The 18,215-nt window shown below is 40.1% G+C and overlaps 2 protein-coding genes across 5 annotated transcripts in view; both read right to left on the reverse strand.

The window, feature by feature from the left end:
- Positions 1-18,215, reverse strand: part of DAPK2 (death associated protein kinase 2) — a 40,613-nt gene that overhangs the window by 20,436 nt on the left and 1,962 nt on the right. The window contains exons 1-2 of one of the 2 annotated variants that reach the window (XM_082768960.1): positions 14,369-14,508; positions 12,261-12,358 (exon numbers count right to left, since the gene is read on the reverse strand). In XM_082768960.1, coding sequence (XP_082625086.1) covers positions 12,261-12,337 — 77 coding nt within the window. In that variant the 5' untranslated portion in view covers positions 12,338-12,358; positions 14,369-14,508. Of the gene's footprint in view, positions 1-12,260; positions 12,359-14,368; positions 14,509-18,215 lie in introns of those variants that run through there. The other variant, XM_082768961.1, reaches the window with a different exon arrangement.
- Positions 14,393-18,215, reverse strand: part of TBC1D2B (TBC1 domain family member 2B) — a 46,922-nt gene continuing 43,099 nt past the window's right edge. Inside the window, exon 16 of one of the 3 annotated variants that reach the window (XR_014318245.1) lies at positions 14,393-14,530. The gene's annotated coding sequence lies outside the window, so the exon portion shown is untranslated. Of the gene's footprint in view, positions 14,531-16,355; positions 16,487-18,215 lie in introns of those variants that run through there. The other 2 variants (XR_014318246.1, XR_014318247.1) reach the window with 2 other exon arrangements.

Genomic DNA, 18,215 nt, shown 5'->3' on the forward strand with positions numbered 1-18,215 from the left:
AAGGGTAGCAAAAAAAAAAAAAAAAGTGTCTTCTCTTTGACTGAAGAGTTGACAGCACTGAGAAATTAAGCTACTTATTTAATTTTACATGCAGAGTCTGTGGCAGATATCAGAGTCTAAAACAAATTTCACAGCTTGGATGTCCAAATTTCAACTGAACATCTTTGCCAAAATGCACGTTCTTAATACATCACTGAAATGAAGTTGACTTGGATCCTACAGAGCAGTATTTACAACACACACTAGATAAGCTCATAGGCTGATAATTCCTACTTTTTATTTTTTTAAGGGAAGTTTGTTCCCTTTCAGAAATGTTTTGTACAGCTGTATAACAGCCTTGTTAGAGATTCAATGTAGGCTGTCCTCAACTGTGCTAGCACATCAAGAGTATAAACAATAGCAGCTGCAACCTGTCAGTTACAATATAATTAGGTACAACATGAAATTTGTCCATCATTAAGACAGGAATTTATCCTAGCAATGAAGACAACCTATTATTTGGATTGCTAATATCATCTAGATCTGTCACTGAAGAAGAACACAGAGAGACAATATTACCAAGTGGCATTAGAGTCTATTTTCAGAATCACGCTTTATATGAGCAGTTCAGCTTATGTTATTGTGCAGTTCAGAAGAGGATATGGGGGCAGAGACAGGAAACTAGACAATCCAGCATAGCTGGATAACTTCTTGCTTTATTGCAAGTTCATTTAATTTCATTTAATTAATTAATTATTTTTTTAAAATGAACATTAGAGATGATTTTTAATGGTGGTTTAGGAGGGTAATGCTCTGGGGCAGAATTTGACTTGAGTGACTGACAGAGGTGCAGCCTGCCAGCTTTGTACACCTCACTGGGTAACAGTGGTATTGCTATAGTGCATTACAATAAGAAGAGCCTTCAAGCTACTCTATGTATATGCATGGGTTTTTATGAGTCTTCCTCTGATATTCCAGAAACACCACATTGCTCAGTAGCTGTCATGGAAAGCTGAAAATATGTAAACAAAATACTGAGATGACAGCACAGGTTACCTGACTCCAGCCTGGCACTGAGGCTAGTGTAGGGATAAATCAGGAAGATGGCTCTGCCTGTCATTTGAGAAGAGCAAACCACTTCATCCCCAAATACCAAACATATGTTCCCCTTTCTGCATGTCCAGTCTATTCTTCATTCTGTCCATACCATCTTCGTTTAATTCATTCCAAAAAAAAAAAAATCTATAAAACAAGAACTTATTTTTATTACTTTTCAGTAGTTGTTAAAACTTGAAATTCCCATAAGATAGATGTTATGGTAGAACATGTTGACAGGTACACGTGACACTGAAATACATTTTCAAGAAGTTCTTTGTGAAGTAAATGAACCTGAAAAAGAAAGATAGAGTTCTGGAATTCTGCCAGTCAAGGGCCTATGCTCAGTCCCAAAATGAGCCAGGACAATTTACTTTGGAACAGATTTGCAAGGGATTTTAGGCAGCAACCTCCCACTGATTTTAATTTTAATGGTAAATAGGTTCCTACGCACTTGATAGAAAAATGACACCCGAGTTTTTCTGTATTTCATTTCCCAAAGTCTGTAAAATACAGGTAATGCGACTGGAAGAATGTAGTAAAACTTCTAGGAGTAAGCATACAGCTGGACCTACATTTAACTTCCTGTCTCTAGACATCATTAGAATTACAATTATAACCACTCACATTTTTTTCCACTAGGTGATCCTCCCAAGAACGCACTGCCAGAAGGGAAACTAAAAAAACAGCCTAACAGCATCTCAGCCATGCTCTTAAATGCCTATATGCACATGCAGACTACCAGGACCGCAGAACAGTTTAACCCTTCTTTTTACAGAAGATCTGCAAACTCAGTTCAGCCACTATTTAAAGGGATTTCTTTGGTTTCCAATCTGGAAGATGTTTACTTGAGGTAGAGTTTTCAATGGGAAGTCGCTCAGCTCAGCAGTACCAGCAGTATGTGCTCAAGCTGGTGGAAAAATGCAACCTCAACCAATTGCAAGAGAAAAACACAGTGATATTTTTCCACCCACCCTTTGTTTTTTTCCACTTACATGGTGCCATAAATATCTATTACTCTCCTTTAATGATGTTTTTGACCTATAGCAGATGCAGAAAGGTGAACATTCCAGATTTCTCTTTCATTTGAGGAAAACAGACATATGAAGTACACCAAGCTACAGCAGTATAAGCATGGTAATACCAACGTTGACACATTTGGTGTTGCTGCACCAGACGGAACAGTCTGTTAAACTGTATTGGACACAAACAAATGCTTTTAAGGGAAGCGGAGATGACCTTCCATTCCTTTTCTCCTCTCTCACATTTGATTATTATGTTTTAGCACGTTTACATCAAGCTTTCTAGCCTACTTCAGTTTTTGCTCAGATGGGCACTTCTCTCAAGTCTGAAGCTGAGTTAAAGTTACTGCAGTTACTTTGTCAGCCAGGTGGTTCTAATAGTACCATTACATTCCAGACAAAGGGCCTTGAAGGACACTTCTTAAGTTCAAGTCTCAAAGCCACACAAACCACGCAGAAAAACAACAAAACTCAAGCCTGATTGCAGTTCAGAACAATGTACACAAATAAAAATATACACAAGGTACCATAACAAAAACAGTCTGCTATAGAAAGGAGCTTACAGAAAAAAAAAAAAAAAAAAAAAAAAGAGCTGTGAAAAGATAATATGGTGTTCACGATTCAAATAAAACCATGTATTTTGGATTTGTACTTTTTACTTCACATTTAAGACATTCAGTTGTGGGAATGCAAGCCTATTAGGGTTTATCTGCTATTAGAAACACTGCCCCAAACAAGGACAAAATGACGTAATTCATACATGTGGTTGCCTGCATGCAGGAAGCCAAAATACAGCTTGGTGATCTAATTTTAGGTTTACTAGACTTTGCAAAGTTTGCCAGTTGTCTCTCTTATTGGATGATAAATTACATTTGGTCCCTCGACAGCAAGAAAAAAAAGTTACACCTTATCCAGTGCCATATATTCTCTGAGCTATGAGGCAATATGATATATTTAACTCTGAAAACAATTTTTTTTATGCTTACTGACAGCAACAGACAGCAACAATCAGTGTACGTCATTAGCTGCTGCTAACAGCTTCACCTTATGTCAGCAGGACATTGTCTGCTCCCCAGTACAAGTCAACAGCACCCTTTGCTTTGGTTTGACATAATCTATAGCTAGATCAAGAGGAGAGTAAAAATCCTAAAAATACATTATGAAATCATCATGTGTCATTATTATTTTCCTTTTGCATTCTTAAGTTAATATACAAAACCAGAATCACAAACAATAACGTCAGGCTAACACAGGTTAGCGTTCTGGATTCAAGAGGCTGCCTATAGAGCCCAGATACCATGGCTTATTTAGTTTCAACACTGAAGGGTCATTTATTCACTGTCACAACTGTTGTTTTTATGCCAACAGTTCTGTTAATGATAACTTTTTGCCACTATTAAATTCATACCGGTTTTAAATGGTAATCTCATCCTTTGAAATTCTGCATTTCACTTCTTTTCCACACTTTTTCCCCCCCTTGGGAAAACTAGGTTCTAATATATATTTTTTTAATTTCATAGTTGTAATTTCCAAAGCAAAGCCCTTAAGAATTCTTGCTGAACGTGCTTCTTAAAAACCTCAAGCTCCTAAAGCAGTTTTCCTCCCCAAAAGACTCTCTTCCCTCTTTCCTTACACTTCAGAGACAAATTCTACTAGTTTCATTGCACTGGCATGCTCTTAAGCTCTTCCCACCAAAGAGGACAGCAATCTGTTGTTAACTCCTTCTACAAGTCATTTGTGGGCTTTCAGAACTCACTCACAAAACAACTGAATCAAAAACCATGCAAGGTTCACAAACTATATGAATAAAAATACTTCACTGGAAGCTTTCTGTAAAAAGTCCGTGATCACAGCCATGAAGAACTGGGAGCCTTCTGTAAATGGACTATAGCAATAATCTTTAGTGTGTTTTATTTTTCACAGGCATTTTTATTTTTTATAAACTAAACCAGCATTTGGAGTGGCAGAATTTTAAATAAGTAGTGAATAAATAGTGTGTCTAGCAGCACAATATTTATTGAGGAGCTAAACTGTGATAGCTGAAACACCAAGAACAGAAATCCTAGCACAGCAAGGTCACAAAGGGAAAGTATCCTCTTGTTCCCATAAGACTTCATGAAACAGAACTCTCAAAAAACCCAAACATCTACCTGCTTAATTCTCTGCTGAGACCTGTCACAAACGTCACTGTACTTTCTGTGGTTAAGGTGCAAATAAAGTGTTTTCTTTTGTTTAAAAAAAAAAAAAAAAAAGCAAAGTGGCTACCTCTCCTAGAGTAACTACACACTACCTAGACTGCAGCAGATGCCAGATTACAACAGAATGCTTTAAACATTTTCTTAACAGAGTATTTCATATGAATTTTGACACCTAAAAAGTACATAAATTCTTCAAGCATGTGAAAGATACAAAAGTAAAACCTATTCACAATACTCTACAGTCACATGGTCAACCTCTCACACAAGATTATCACAGACACGTCATTAGTTCTTAACCCAGCCCTGCGACGGAGTTCAGAAGAAAATCTTTACGTTATGAGACATGACTACCCTGACATCACTTCAGGTTCACTTAGTGGCTGGGCAGTGTCAGGGTGACTTAAAACCAGTTCATAGAGAGAGGGAAGTATCACAATACCACTACTATAACAATATGCCACTTTAAACCTAACAAGAGGTATTATTTTATACAGAAAGAAGAAAAAAAATCTGCTGCCACTGCAAACAGTGATATTTTCACCACCACTCATGTTTTTACTAACCGATTGTATAATGCACCAGAACAGTGACTTTACAAGGTAAGTTTCAATACTCACAACAGGAAAGTGCTGAGCATTTCTGAACATATGCTGTGTCTGATAACGTCTGCAGCACCTTTCACCCACATCTCTTTACAGCTCAAAGGTAACCAACATGTCCTGGGCTAAAGACAACGCGTCCACTGTCAGAAAAGAATCAGAACAGTGGAAGAACATGGACTAAGCCAGAAGGATCCAGTTTACTGGAGTAAGTAGGGAGCAAATAAACCATTTGAAATTCAAATCACCATTTAATAAACCTTATACTCCTGAACAGTGACTTATTATTGGCTTAATAGCCTATTAAGTAATGTTACCAATTAACATATATAACATCAACAGTCAATTAAGTAACGTTATCTGAAATAAAGACAATTAATGCCTTAGACACCATTTTGGGTCATTAGCTCTGACTCACAACAAACTGTGCCACCTATTCAGTCATCACCAGCATCTTCCGAAGCTGTTAAATGTGTGGGGGTTTTTTGTTTTTTGTTTTTTTTTTTTTTTTTTTTTTTTTTGGAAGCTTCCCAATGACACAGTGACAAGCAATGTAGTCTATCAGCTCCTCAGGATGGAAAAGCAGAGTCTGCAGTGATATAGCACTAGCCCAGCAATTCTGGCAAGTTACTGATAGCCTGGCAAGCATTATTTAATCTAAAGCTCAAGAATTAAATGTGCATGATAGAAATTCTTCCCACTTATCACATTTTAGTTTTAGATTGAATATCAACTCTTGGAGTAGGAATGAACAGAGTCCAGAGACCTAGGGAAGGTCAAAGCTGACTCATGCTCAGCAGGAATAGCTGATTTGATAAGCTGTTCCTTCTGCTATGTGGAGCAACACCAGTGCATACGTAACATGCATGCAGAAGGTTAGCACACTGTACCCTGTGTCTAAAGGTCCAAATCTAGCTGAATGCAAACAGATCATAGTATACCTGAGAGCAATAAATTATAAGGGGGAACCAGTACTATGGTTTAATGGTTAAATATTTTTTCCCCTTCCCCATGAATGAAAGGGATGGAAATCATGCTGGCATTTTAATCAAGTTTTTAGAAAATTATCTGTAAGGCCAAAACCACGAAGGGTTCCTGAAAGTCCCATTTCACTGCTCTTTGTGGATTCTTCTGGTCCACCAAAGTAAAAGGAAGAAGTTCCCTCCTCATCTTTTTTAGTTTCTGCTACACAAAACAATCTCCTCCAGCAGCAGGACAGCACAGAAGCTGTGCTATTTGTTCTCTCCACTCTTCCTACATAGGAAACAGACACACCAATACAAATTCTCTGTGAGGATTATGGATCCACAAAACTCAAATACTGAGACTAATTACTCCAATTACAAAACAAAACAATTTTTCTCCGTGCTTCATGATACAAAACCAAGACTTTGGAAATAGTTGAAAGAACATTAAAAACTAGCAGGGAAAACCATTTAAAAAGGAGAAATCTAAAATCACTCACTCTGCTGGAAGGAATAGAAATCCAAAAAGAACGACTGTATTAGAGAGCTGATGACAATCTTAGAATCATAGAATCATAGAATATCCTGAGTTGGAAGGGACCCTTAAGGATCATCAAGTCCAACTCTTGACACCGCACAGGTCTACCCAAAAGTTCAGACCATGTGCCTAAGTTCACAGTCCAATCTCTTCTTAAATTCAGACAGGCTCGGTGCAGTGACCACTTCCCTGGGGAGCCTGTTCCAGTGTGCAACCACCCTCTCTGTGAAGAACCCCCTCCTGACGTCCAGCCTAAATTTCCCCTGCCTCAGCTTAACCCCGTTCCCGCGGGTCCTGTCACTAGTGTTAATGGAGAAAAGGTCTCCTGCCTCTTGACAACCCCTTACGAGGAAGTTGTAGACTGCGATGAGGTCTCCCCTCAGCCTCCTCTTCTCCAGGCTGAACAGGCCCAGTGACCTCAGCCGTTCCTCGTACGTCTTCCCCTCCAGGCCTTTCACCATCTTCGTAGCCCTAATCTTAGTTATGGTGATCTAGTATCCCATGCCATAGTGTATATTGAATCTTACGTTGAAACAAATGAATGACATAGAAGATTTTTGTAACAAGAAATATTAATAGGTACTGGTTAGTGCTCAGTAATTAAAGTTACATTTTGCATTGAAAACAAAGACTTGTTCTGCATGTATTATACGAAATAAAGAATCCAAGGTTACTCTTCCAGATTCAGAGAACTAGTTCAAATTACAAGTGAATCTAAGAAGAGAGTTAAGTTCCATGTCTGAGAAAGCTCAATACTGTGTAACTTCTACATATAGGGAAAAAAAAAAATCCTTGTATGAAGATACTGTGTGATGTGTGTGAGGAGTAAATTTCCTAGCTCTAATTACACCCTTCTGCTTACCAGGGAGAGTCCATCTAGCTAGGTGACATGACTTTTTACCATGGATTTCCAAGTTCTTCTCCTACAAAGAATACCTCAGTTATCTGTGCTTTTGGTTTCCATTAGGTAAATAAGCATTTATTAGTTACGCTGTCAGAACAGTGATTATATGCCAGGCCCCTAAGCCCCATTAGCACTGGTAAAACATTGCATCTGGTGTTCTTTAAGTTTCACCCAGAAAAAAAAAGAAGTCTACTGTCTCAGCAAGCTGACCTGATCACACACATGGCAGGGAAGAGGCAGGACTTGTAGCTGGAGATGGGGAACTTCAGGAGATATGAATAGCCATTGATTAAAGATTTAGCTTGGCTTTAACCACACCCCAGGTCAGCAGGGGCTGAGAAGCTAGAAGCTGGTTCATGCCCACAGTAATCAACAGAAATCACAGTCATTACCTTTCACACTAAGGCAGTGACTGAATCATCTGGAATTTCTTCTGGGCCAGCCCACAATATAGAAGGAAACAACTTCACCCAAAGCAAACACCTAATGCATGCACCTGTTTTGTTGCTCTCTACCAGAGCAGCTGCGTACAAGATGACTGCTGAGCTGCAATTATGCAAAGAAATGAAGTACCCTACCCAAAGAGGAAAAAAACATCCAGCAATCCCTTTGAAGTCCAGAAAGTCAAAGTTCCACATATTTAAAAAGTACAACAGAACATGGAGCATTGTCCTGTTGATGCAGAAAACAAATGTAATTGCTCAGAAATGGCCTGAATGTTACCACCATGAAAAAAATGGAAGCATCCTATCACATTCATCTTGTTAGATCAATTACATACAAACTTTTGTTTATCCATGAACAAAACAACATCCCAGACATCTCTCAGGTTTCTCTGTTAAGCATGATGCTTGTGTGCTGCAAAGAGCTGAGCTGTGGTGAGCAGGGCACTGTCTCAGGACACGGCAGTGCCATTCTCACACTGCCCTGCAGGAACACAGTTCTCAGTGGGCACTGCCACGCCAGGTTCCCAGCCAGGCTCCGCCACACTTCCTACCCTCAGCCCAGACTTGACATGCAACAGTGACACTGCCCAGGAGGCACACGTGTCAACAGCCCTCTGCAGATGAGCTGACAACACATTTAGACTGATGACTCTATGACACAACCTTTTATGAATTGCCCTGCATCTCCCTGAAATTCTAGCACTCTTCGTGTACCTACCACCCCTGGCAGCGTCTGCCAGCACAGCTAGAAAACACTCCTGCGAGGTTTTCTCTACCTGGACAGAGCAATCTATACAAATCACAACACATCCCAAGACATTTTTTCTTAAAAAGCTCCCTAGTGAGCTCTGCTACTGCCACTTCCCTAGACCAGTAGGCCAGTTCTTCCCTCTCTTGGCTCATTTTGGCTTCAATTTACGATTTTCCACCCTTGGCCTCCTCTCCCAGCCACTTTCCCTGGCTGAAGGGCCAAGGGCTATTTGACAGCTGCATATGCCCAAGGCAGTTAAGCTATCCTTAACTTTCTCTCATTTTTTAAGAAGCATCTCCATCATTTAGACATGCAGTTAGAGTGATCTGCTACCAACAAACATTCCTGCAAGCAGTTTATGCCAGGATCCTCCTCAAAGCACACAAAACAATTAACAGGTTTCTGACAGAGAAGTATATTGAAACGGATGGTGAAAGGCACAGTTTGCTGTTACTTGAATAAAAGTGACATTTAGAAACAGAGAACCACATTTGAGGAGGGATGAATTTTGATAAGATTCTGTGCAATCTATTTTTTTTTTTTTGAAGTAACTATTTTTGATCAACAGCTCAAACACAGGAAAAAAAATGATTTTGCCAGAAATCAGTTTGATGCCTTCAAGGAGAGATAACGTCAAATGCCTGGGAGGACTGCATAATATAACTCCCAAACTGCATAATCCACTGCCTTATGGAGAAGGGAAAAAAGAAGAAAATCTTCAACTACCTTTACAGGTTCTGAATACCTTATATTCTATTGCATTCTAACTTTCCCAGACTTCTAGACTAGCTATTTTTACTGAGGATTCTTTAAATAAATCCTCCTGTAACATTTTCAGATTGTGAAACTCCCCCCTCACTAACCATAAATTTTGCAAAAGAAAACATTTAGAAATATTTCAATATTCTAACAGTATGCTGTACTGTAGATTTCAAAAGGGTTTTTTCTGTTTTTACGATGTTGAAATTTGCTAAATTTACCCATGAGGCACTTCATCTTTTTAGGCCCCCTTTTAGCTATAGCTAGAGAACCTCATTCCCCACAGACTTCATACTTACAAACCAATTGATATTATCTAGCAGGAAGTAACGTTAAAAATACATGCATGGTAATAAGGTATTTCCCTCATTCAGCGTAGGCTGTGCTAAACTTGCCTGCCAGTGTAGCTGCCAAAACTACGCAAGCCCATTAGCAACTTCTTTTGCCTAATGCCACATGGCTGACTTCTTGTTTCCTATATGTACCCTCTGGAGAAGTTGGGCAACAGAGGTGTAAACCTAAGATTAATATTTGAAAGATTAAGGGAATGCTGAAGTTAGGCAGCTAGTTACAATACAGCTACAGCATGGAAAACCTGCTCCCCCTTTCTGCAGATTTTTCCCTCACAGTGTGCCTTGGCATGAGAAACAACGTCTTTTCCAGCATCCTTTGAGTCGCCTCTAGCTCTGCAACGGTTCTGAAAATGGTCTGGTTCAGGAGTCCACAAATATGCTGTTCGCAGGGTATTATGTAACTGGATCTGAACAGCTTTTGCTGCAGCTACCTTAAATGCTGCACAGCATCAGAAAATTTCCAGTTTCATCATCAGATAGGATACACTGAAGCCTTGCAAAGAAGCATTGACAGTATATAGCAGAAGCCCTCTTTCCTAAGTGCCGTGCCTTCAGATAATCAGGGACTGGCCCTGTTGATGAGATCCTGTATTTTAACTTCTGACTGAATCATGCTAGAACAAGCATTAAGCCTGTATTCATGATGAGTTTTGTTCCCAGGAAGTCACAAACTCAGTTAGGAGGACATGAACAGGACAAACACTTCAGAGTTTGTTTAAAAATATTTGTCTTGTAAATGACTTTTTCTTTAAAAAGATTTGTTTTGTAAGTGACTTTCATTGCCAGAATCATAATAACCAAACCCTTTTAACCCCCTGTACCTGTCAAGCACTAACAGCTTGTTACAAACATACTGAAGTAATAAGAAGCTTCTACAGGCTCCAAGGGCATCAGTCATCACTGAAAAAAGATTCTTGTAGCACTTCATTCACCAGAACTTGTCTAGTCTGTTATTTTACTTCCAACAAAGTAAGATATCACCAGCCCTAATCAGTAGTTACTGCTCAGAGACAGACTCAATAACCTGGTCAAACTATACATATAACACAGAGCTGAAACAAGACATTTGCAGAGCTCCTCACAAAATCTCAAACTGAAAATAAAGCTGGCAGAAATTATGTAACATGGCATTCATTTGAATGTGTAAAGTATACAACTCAAGTGTTCAAAACTAGGGAGCTACTCCAGTCTTGCTGCCCTTTTCTCACACTTTAGAAGGCTCTTGGAAAGTAAAAAAAAAAAAAAAAACAAAAAAAAACAGAGGTCTCACAATTTGTCCATTTCCTTCAGGTCTTTCCAGGAACATTTTTGCCTACGCACCTCAGTAGCAAGTCAACTTGGATTTCTCACTACAAGACATCTACCGTCACCTTGAAGAGGGAAGGTTAAGCTCATCATCACAAAAGACAATGAATTTACAAAACCAAGTCACCAACCAAAGTAAAAATATACTACTCATTTTCCAGTTCTTAGTTTTATTAATTTTACTGTAACACCACATACTAGGGCCTCCTATATTAAAAAAGCACAACTTCTACACGCTGCATTCACACTGCAGTTTTTTAATGCTCACTGCTGTCTTATTTTCACTTTCAGGATGATATTCTCAAAACCAGTCATCGCTCAAAAGCAAACAGCTATGGAAAATTTATGAGTTGAGGCTTTCTTGAGATGGAAGAGAGCAGAAAAATAATATAAACACCCCACATATAAAGAAATGCTCCAAACAACTCAGAAGATGAAATAGCTGCAAATGCCAAAAAAATAAAAATAAAAAAATGGCTGGGAAACAGCTTCAAGTGAAGTGTTTTAATGTCACTAAATCATCAGCCCTTGAAAAAGGATAATTGCACACACACAGTCATTTATCAAAAATGAACTGCCAGATGTTGGGAAGGAAGCCACCACTTGTAGAGCCCTAATTCAACAATTTGCATGTTAAAAAGAAAGCATCGGAGGGTTGGACACTGCATGGGAACCAGCTATCTTCACTCAGAGCACTGTAAGTTGCTAAGTGACTGGGGAAGCCCTGTGTCATCCAGCCCACAATCCAGCATGGTGTTTAAGCCTGGCAATAGCCCATTAACTCCACCTATAATTAATACCTGTGGATAAGCCTTTATAGATTAAAAGCTATATAAAGGCATTAACCTGTCCCGCTGAAATTTTGATGGACTATTCTTTTCAGGAACACATACACAATGCTTTGCAGGCAGATATTAACATGTTGTCAGTGCTCTGAGCCAGCCGGAGGCTGTGCAGCGCTGTTCATAACAACAAGCCAAATAAACGGGGCTGCATCTGTGACTACAGCAGCATGGCTTCCTGCTTCCCAGCTCATTCAGAGAGCAGACAGGTGAACTCAGTCTAAAGCACAGACAAAGATGACACTTATCCACAAAAGACAATGTAAACGTACCTTCTGTTGTCCTAGTTGCAAGAAAGGAAACAGGAAAAAAAGTTAGCACACTTAACCTGAAAATAATAAATATCCACAGTGTATTTCTTTGAAAGGGATGTGTTTCTATTGTAATATATTGAAATTGCTTTAGACTGTCATGCAGTGCTTTGATCATGTCATTGTTTTAAGATGCTACAAACATCCCCATGTTTCAGCTTTTACAACAGTGTGGTGTCACTTGTAAACTTACCTTCCTAGCTCTTCCCCAATTTCATAAACGTCCTCCACCTTCTGTTGCTTGAACAAAGCCATGTTTGGACTCTTCATTGATGCACAAAGATGATGCCACTAGAATATTAAGAAAGTAGGAGATTCATCATGACATTTCAACAGGCAAAGAACAGGTAAAAAACTTTTCCGATATAGGCACTTTGGATCTATTGCAGCTTATTTATGTCAGAACTTACAGTTGACCGGTTAAAGGAATTAATTTATTAGTCTCTGCCAAACAGTGAGAGCCTGATTCAAGACAGAGGTGAGCACCTATAAGTGAAGTGCCCTTCACCAAAGTAATTGAGAGCATACACATACAATTAATGATGTGACAAACTTGTAGACATAAAGCATCTTTGGTCCATGAAAGAGAGCTTGTATAAATATCAGCATTGCAGGACACTTCATTCAAAGTGTCAGCAGGCAGACCACAGCTACAAAAAGACACCGTGATTCTATCTAGGGAGCTTTCAGTACAACATCTCCTATTACATGCTAGATGCTGCAAATAATAAAAAGAGAAGCAGCAGCATTTATTGCATGCATTACCCTGTGTAAAAGTACAATTTATTTCCCAAAGATAACCTTTTAAGTTGACGAGCTCTGTGAGGTCTGGAAGAACAAGCCTCACACTGGTACATTTGAGGACCTGGGAATACCTTATGCTGGGCCATACTAAACAAACAACAACTAAACCTGCCTCGAAGGGTGCTTTTTCCACAAAGAAAGTTAGCCTGCAAAGCAGAGAGCTTCTCTAGATTTGCTAACCAGAGAATGAGGCAGCTAGGGAAAGAGGAAAAAAACTTTGCTATTTATACAAAAGTCAGCAGATTGAAATCCTGGAGATGTTCTGGCAGCAAGGATCATTCCTGGCTCCCGAAATGATGCTCCAAAATGCAGGGGGCAGGGAGAAACTGAGAAAGAATTCACTGTGATATATGCATGTCCTCACCTTTACTGTGCTACTCAAACACTCATGTATTACAGTGCTAGGCATGAGGAAACTCTCAGGAGTAACATAAGTCTGGTCCCACATTTAGACTGTCGACAGAAGATACAACAATAGAAATAATGAAGCCTTCAATGAAGATCACAAAGCAATGCCCAGCAAATGATACTCCTTTTACAAACTGGCCAGAAATACAAGCATGAATCACGGAATAATGGTGGATTTTTCAAAATTATGCTCAAGTGTGACACCCTCCATACCAATGTTCATCAACTCAGTCTTTCCATGTGTTTTGGGGTGTGTGTGGTTTTATTTATTTATTTTTCTTGCTTGTCCCCCACCACCTTCTTTGGGGCAGGTCATCCACAAGCTGCTGCTTTTGGAAGACAAGAAGATCAGAGACATTATTTCTTGGGATATACTTACACAGGTACATATGTTAAGCTTACAGAAGGTATTTTAACAGTAACCAACCAACCAGTTTACAGCATTTAGTGTTTCCTGTGTAGATAAACACTAGCATTATCCTCAATGTCACAAACAGCATCCACTCTTTAAATCAGACTGAGTAAAGTAGCTGTAAGACCTCTCATATCATAACTGCTCTGAATCTAACTGCATTGAGCCATGCAGCTGTTGTCCAGGCTAAAGCCTCCGGGCTTTAGCGACATATTTGTACTCTCAGCAATGCTTACTTCCTTATGAATCCCAGATGCTTCTTGCTTCACATGCACTGGGGACTTCCAGGTTCTGTATTTTTTTATACAGCTCCCTCCTGTTTTTAAATAGCAGTCTTTGGCACACTGAGAAGCATATTTCACCAGCAAACAAAGACCTATTTTGATCTTTAAGAAACAAACTCGATTCAGTGTTGCAAGAAGCGCCAGCTATTTTGATAAACCATCAGACTTATTAAAAAATAGGACAAAGTACCAAAAAGCAATTGCAGGGCTTCTGCCAAGCTGAAAATTCACGTGGTTTTCTTTTTTGTTGTTGTTGTTTTGTTGTGTTTTTTGTTTGTTTGTTTGTTTTTAAGACTTTTCCCAATCTCTATAAGCAAATATCATAAGCTGCAAATATGTTGTAAAAATCTAACAGACTTGTCAAAATGCACCCAGCTTTTGTCATGCACTCACCTCAGTGAACAGACTTGCTGCTTTGTTTTCTCGCTCCCTTTCTTTAAGCCTTTGGCTTCTAACACACTGGAGGCATGTTGAGTATCAATTAAGTTCCTTTCCAAGTACAGTCCTTCAAAGGAAGGGAAACAGTCTCCTCATTCTTCCACATATGCTTTTTGGCTGGTGTTAACAAAAACTACATGTTAGAACATAAATGTTTTGACTGCTTCATCTCAATCAGAGGGGCTACTACACCAACACTTACCCCGATATTGGTTAGAAGTAACATTCACTCTTTCAAAAAGCAGTAGCAATAAGGGGTATCAAGAATGCCTATCCCTCCACCAGGCATGCAGCACCACTACCTGCCTCCACCCTCCCGCAGCACAGCTTTGTGTGGTTTCTTGATGGGTCTCACCATACGCTCGGTATCTGTGCAGTGCATCCTTTTGGACTACCATTTCCCCAGCACAAGAAGACATTGGGGGGCTCTGTGACCATTCATTTCCCTTCACTCCTTTCCCTTTCCCAAGGCATTCATTAGGCAGGGAGCTCCCAATGGCCCCGACCAGCCGACTTGCCTCGCCTGACACATTTGCGGTAACCTCATGGAGGAGAGGGAGGTGCAAAGCACCCCCGGCAAAATCTTTCATGCCCTCAGCAGCCTTTCTGGAGGTCTCCACTGCAGATGTGATGGCTCTGACAGATGCTGGGAGGCCTATTGATTTTTCATTAACAAATCTGTCCAAGCCCCAGTTCCAAAACCCTCCTTTAACTTGGCTCTAATGATGGTCTCTCTCATCTGGCTACCTAAAGCAAATAATAGAAACTGCGCAGGTTGTGACACTGAAGACCAGAATAACATCACTGTTGAAGCATACCGCAGAAATCAACACTTCCGTTTCCGAGCCTAGGCTGGATGCTTTACGATGGTGTTTGTCACTTCCACTTTCCCTGCCCATATTTTCTCAGACATTTTCTAAGTGACCCTTACTTTTCCTGTATTTTCAGGGTTTTGCAAGGTGAAGCCACAGAAACCATTCTGCTTCTTTGCTCATTATTTTCATTCTTCTTGTTAATGCCTGGGATATAAATGTCCCTTTCCTCTCAATCAAAATAAACAACTAAAATTCTACTTTGTAAGTAAATACCATATTTCTGAAGCAATCTTTCATATCCCCAGAGAAATCTCATTGACCAGTTCTGCTTGGGCCTTGAAACTATGGTAAATAAACTCTTCAGTAGCATTTATAACTGGGATACTTCTAAGCTATTGGCTTCACATGAAGTTTATATCATTTTGTTTGCAGTTGTTCAGAACGGCATTTTCTGAAGTGTTGGAGCAAACCTAGCTCAACACCCGCAGACTTCAGAAGAAGCAAACAGAAGACAAAGCCAAGCCTTGCTGAAAATCCCAAACTCATCCTGATTCTGTTTTGCTCATCCTGATTTGCAAGATCAAGTTCTGAGCCCATGAGAAAGTCAAGCAAATGAAACTGGCCACATATGAAGAGATGTTGCTGAGACTTGCCCAAAGACTGTAAATCTCTCAGATTGACTACTCCCTTCATCAGAATCCAAGGTACGTGGCTATAAATAACATTGTATACAAACACACCTCAAAAGAAAAACATTGTCCTAAGAGACAGAGAAATTGCCTTAAAAACATTGTTCTGAGAATGGGGAACCCACCCAATATGCCTCTGGGAACACAGAGGCTGTTTGATTGACAATTTTACTCATCTCCCAGCAGTCTCCAAACAACACACCTACTTCTGCAGATGCACATAATCCACATAGTATTTTCTCAAAAATAACCAGAAAATTCTCATCCCTTTTACTGACCTTGTTCCACAAAGGTCAAAGCTCCAAGCTCGCGACCCAAGACCCCATTCACTCACCCGACTCAAGACTAGAGCCTCATTTCTGAAGAGTGAACGCAAAATTGCTCCAAAGCGTCCACAGACTCCAGTCATACCTCTGATGCGCTGGTGTTTCCCGTGTCTAACACTGCCTTCCACTCTCATTACTTCTGCAGATTTCTCTCGCTGGCTTTCACCCAGCAGTCACAGTCAGCAGGTACCCAAAATAGATCATACACTTGATGATCTCAGACAATTGTCATAAGCAAATACACTGCACAAGGGGAATAAGATAATAAAAGATGACCTTTATGCACTTGAAATTCATCTGAAATAAAAATTCTTTTCAGTCATAAACACAGTCCTCCCCAGACACTGCACGTTGATCTTCAGAAGCTAAGATAACTTCACAGTTGAAGATTGAAACTACAGTTTTTGTTGGACTCCATTTGCAAACACAGAGCACAAGTACTAAAGGGGGAATGAGCGCCTTTTATTTTATTTTATTTCTTTTAGTCACATAGTGATTCCCCGAGGCTGATCAGTGAAAGCTGACCGTTGAATTAGAGATGGTTGTTCATCTATGACACATTCAGACAAAGAAGTCACAGAGTCACAGAATGACCGAGGGTGAAAGGGACCTCTGGAGGTCATCTGGTCCAACCCCCTTCAGGGTCACCCAGAGCACATTGTGTAGGATAGCACCCAAGTGGGCTTCGGATATCTCCAGAGCAGAAGACTCCACAACCTCTCTAGGCAGCCTGTCCCAGTGCTCCGTCACCCTCACAGTTGAGAAGTGCTCCCTCATACTGAGCACCTCCTGTGCTTCAGTTTGTGCCCGTTGCCTCTCGTCCTGTCCCTGGGCACAAATGAAAAGAGTCTGGCTCCATTCCCTTGACACCCTCCCCTCAGGTATTTACACGCATTGATTCATACATTCCAGTCATACACTCATGATAAGAGAAAATAGCAACAACCAACTTTGTTTTCTGATGCACTTTTTATGCTAACACCTCTATCGCATACAAGGACCCTTCCGGTCCCTTGGGGTCTGTCCCAGAATTCATTCAAACTGGAAGGGGGGAGGGGGAATCAACTTTGGTCATTCTGAACCAGACTAGAGCTTTAAGAGGCCTGCACCAAGCTCTGCAGAGGACGTAGCCTTCTGTGCTCTTTCCCAGAGCCTGCCATGTCTTTCCCTCAACCGCCCCACGCTGGGGCCATCTCTTCTGTCTCGCTGCTGTAGGATTCCTAGTGCTGAGCATTTTACTACAAAGGCCAGCTGCTACTCAGCATTCACATTACTTGTGTTTTCATTATGATACCTCATAGAATAGTTCCACCTTTTACACATCCCAAATATTACAAGATGTCAAGGTATTATTAACACTATGCAAATTATTTTCCTACAGCCATGTAACAAAGCCATAGCGAAACCAGAAATAGAATACAGACCTCCCAGGTTCCAGTTTCTGGCACCAGAAACATTTACTGCCTCATCACTTCACGCTCCTAAGTTCTGTCATACCATAAAATCAGATCTTATGTACCCTAAGAAATCACTGTTTTCCAGTGTGATCCAAGGTATGGATTTAAACGCATTCTTTTATGCACACAGGAGGTAGATGTTCTTACTCCAGCACAGAAGTGCTTTTTTAGTGCAGCTCATGTTGTGGGGATAAGAAATTAATATTCTGAAGACAGTGGCAGAATCCATCTCAAGGGAAGCAGAAGAAAGGAAGGTATAATTTGTTCTTTCAAAAAAGTATTTCCTGTGCAGGTAAATTATCAGTCCATTAGCACCAAATTATTTGACAACCAATGACTGGTCTGCACATGTTGAATCCATGATTAACATCCATCCACCACTGAATAAGAGAAAGATTATAGAAATCTGAGGTGAGAACAAAACTGTAGGATCATTTGGCTTGTCACCAACTTTTTCCTCAAGCTATCTTCTGTAGCTATTTTGGAAACCAGTTTCAAGTGACTGAAGTAAGAGA

Source organism: Aythya marila, assembly GCF_965140915.1.
Source record: "Aythya marila genome assembly, chromosome: 11".
NCBI classification, from domain to species: Eukaryota; Metazoa; Chordata; class Aves; order Anseriformes; family Anatidae; genus Aythya; species Aythya marila.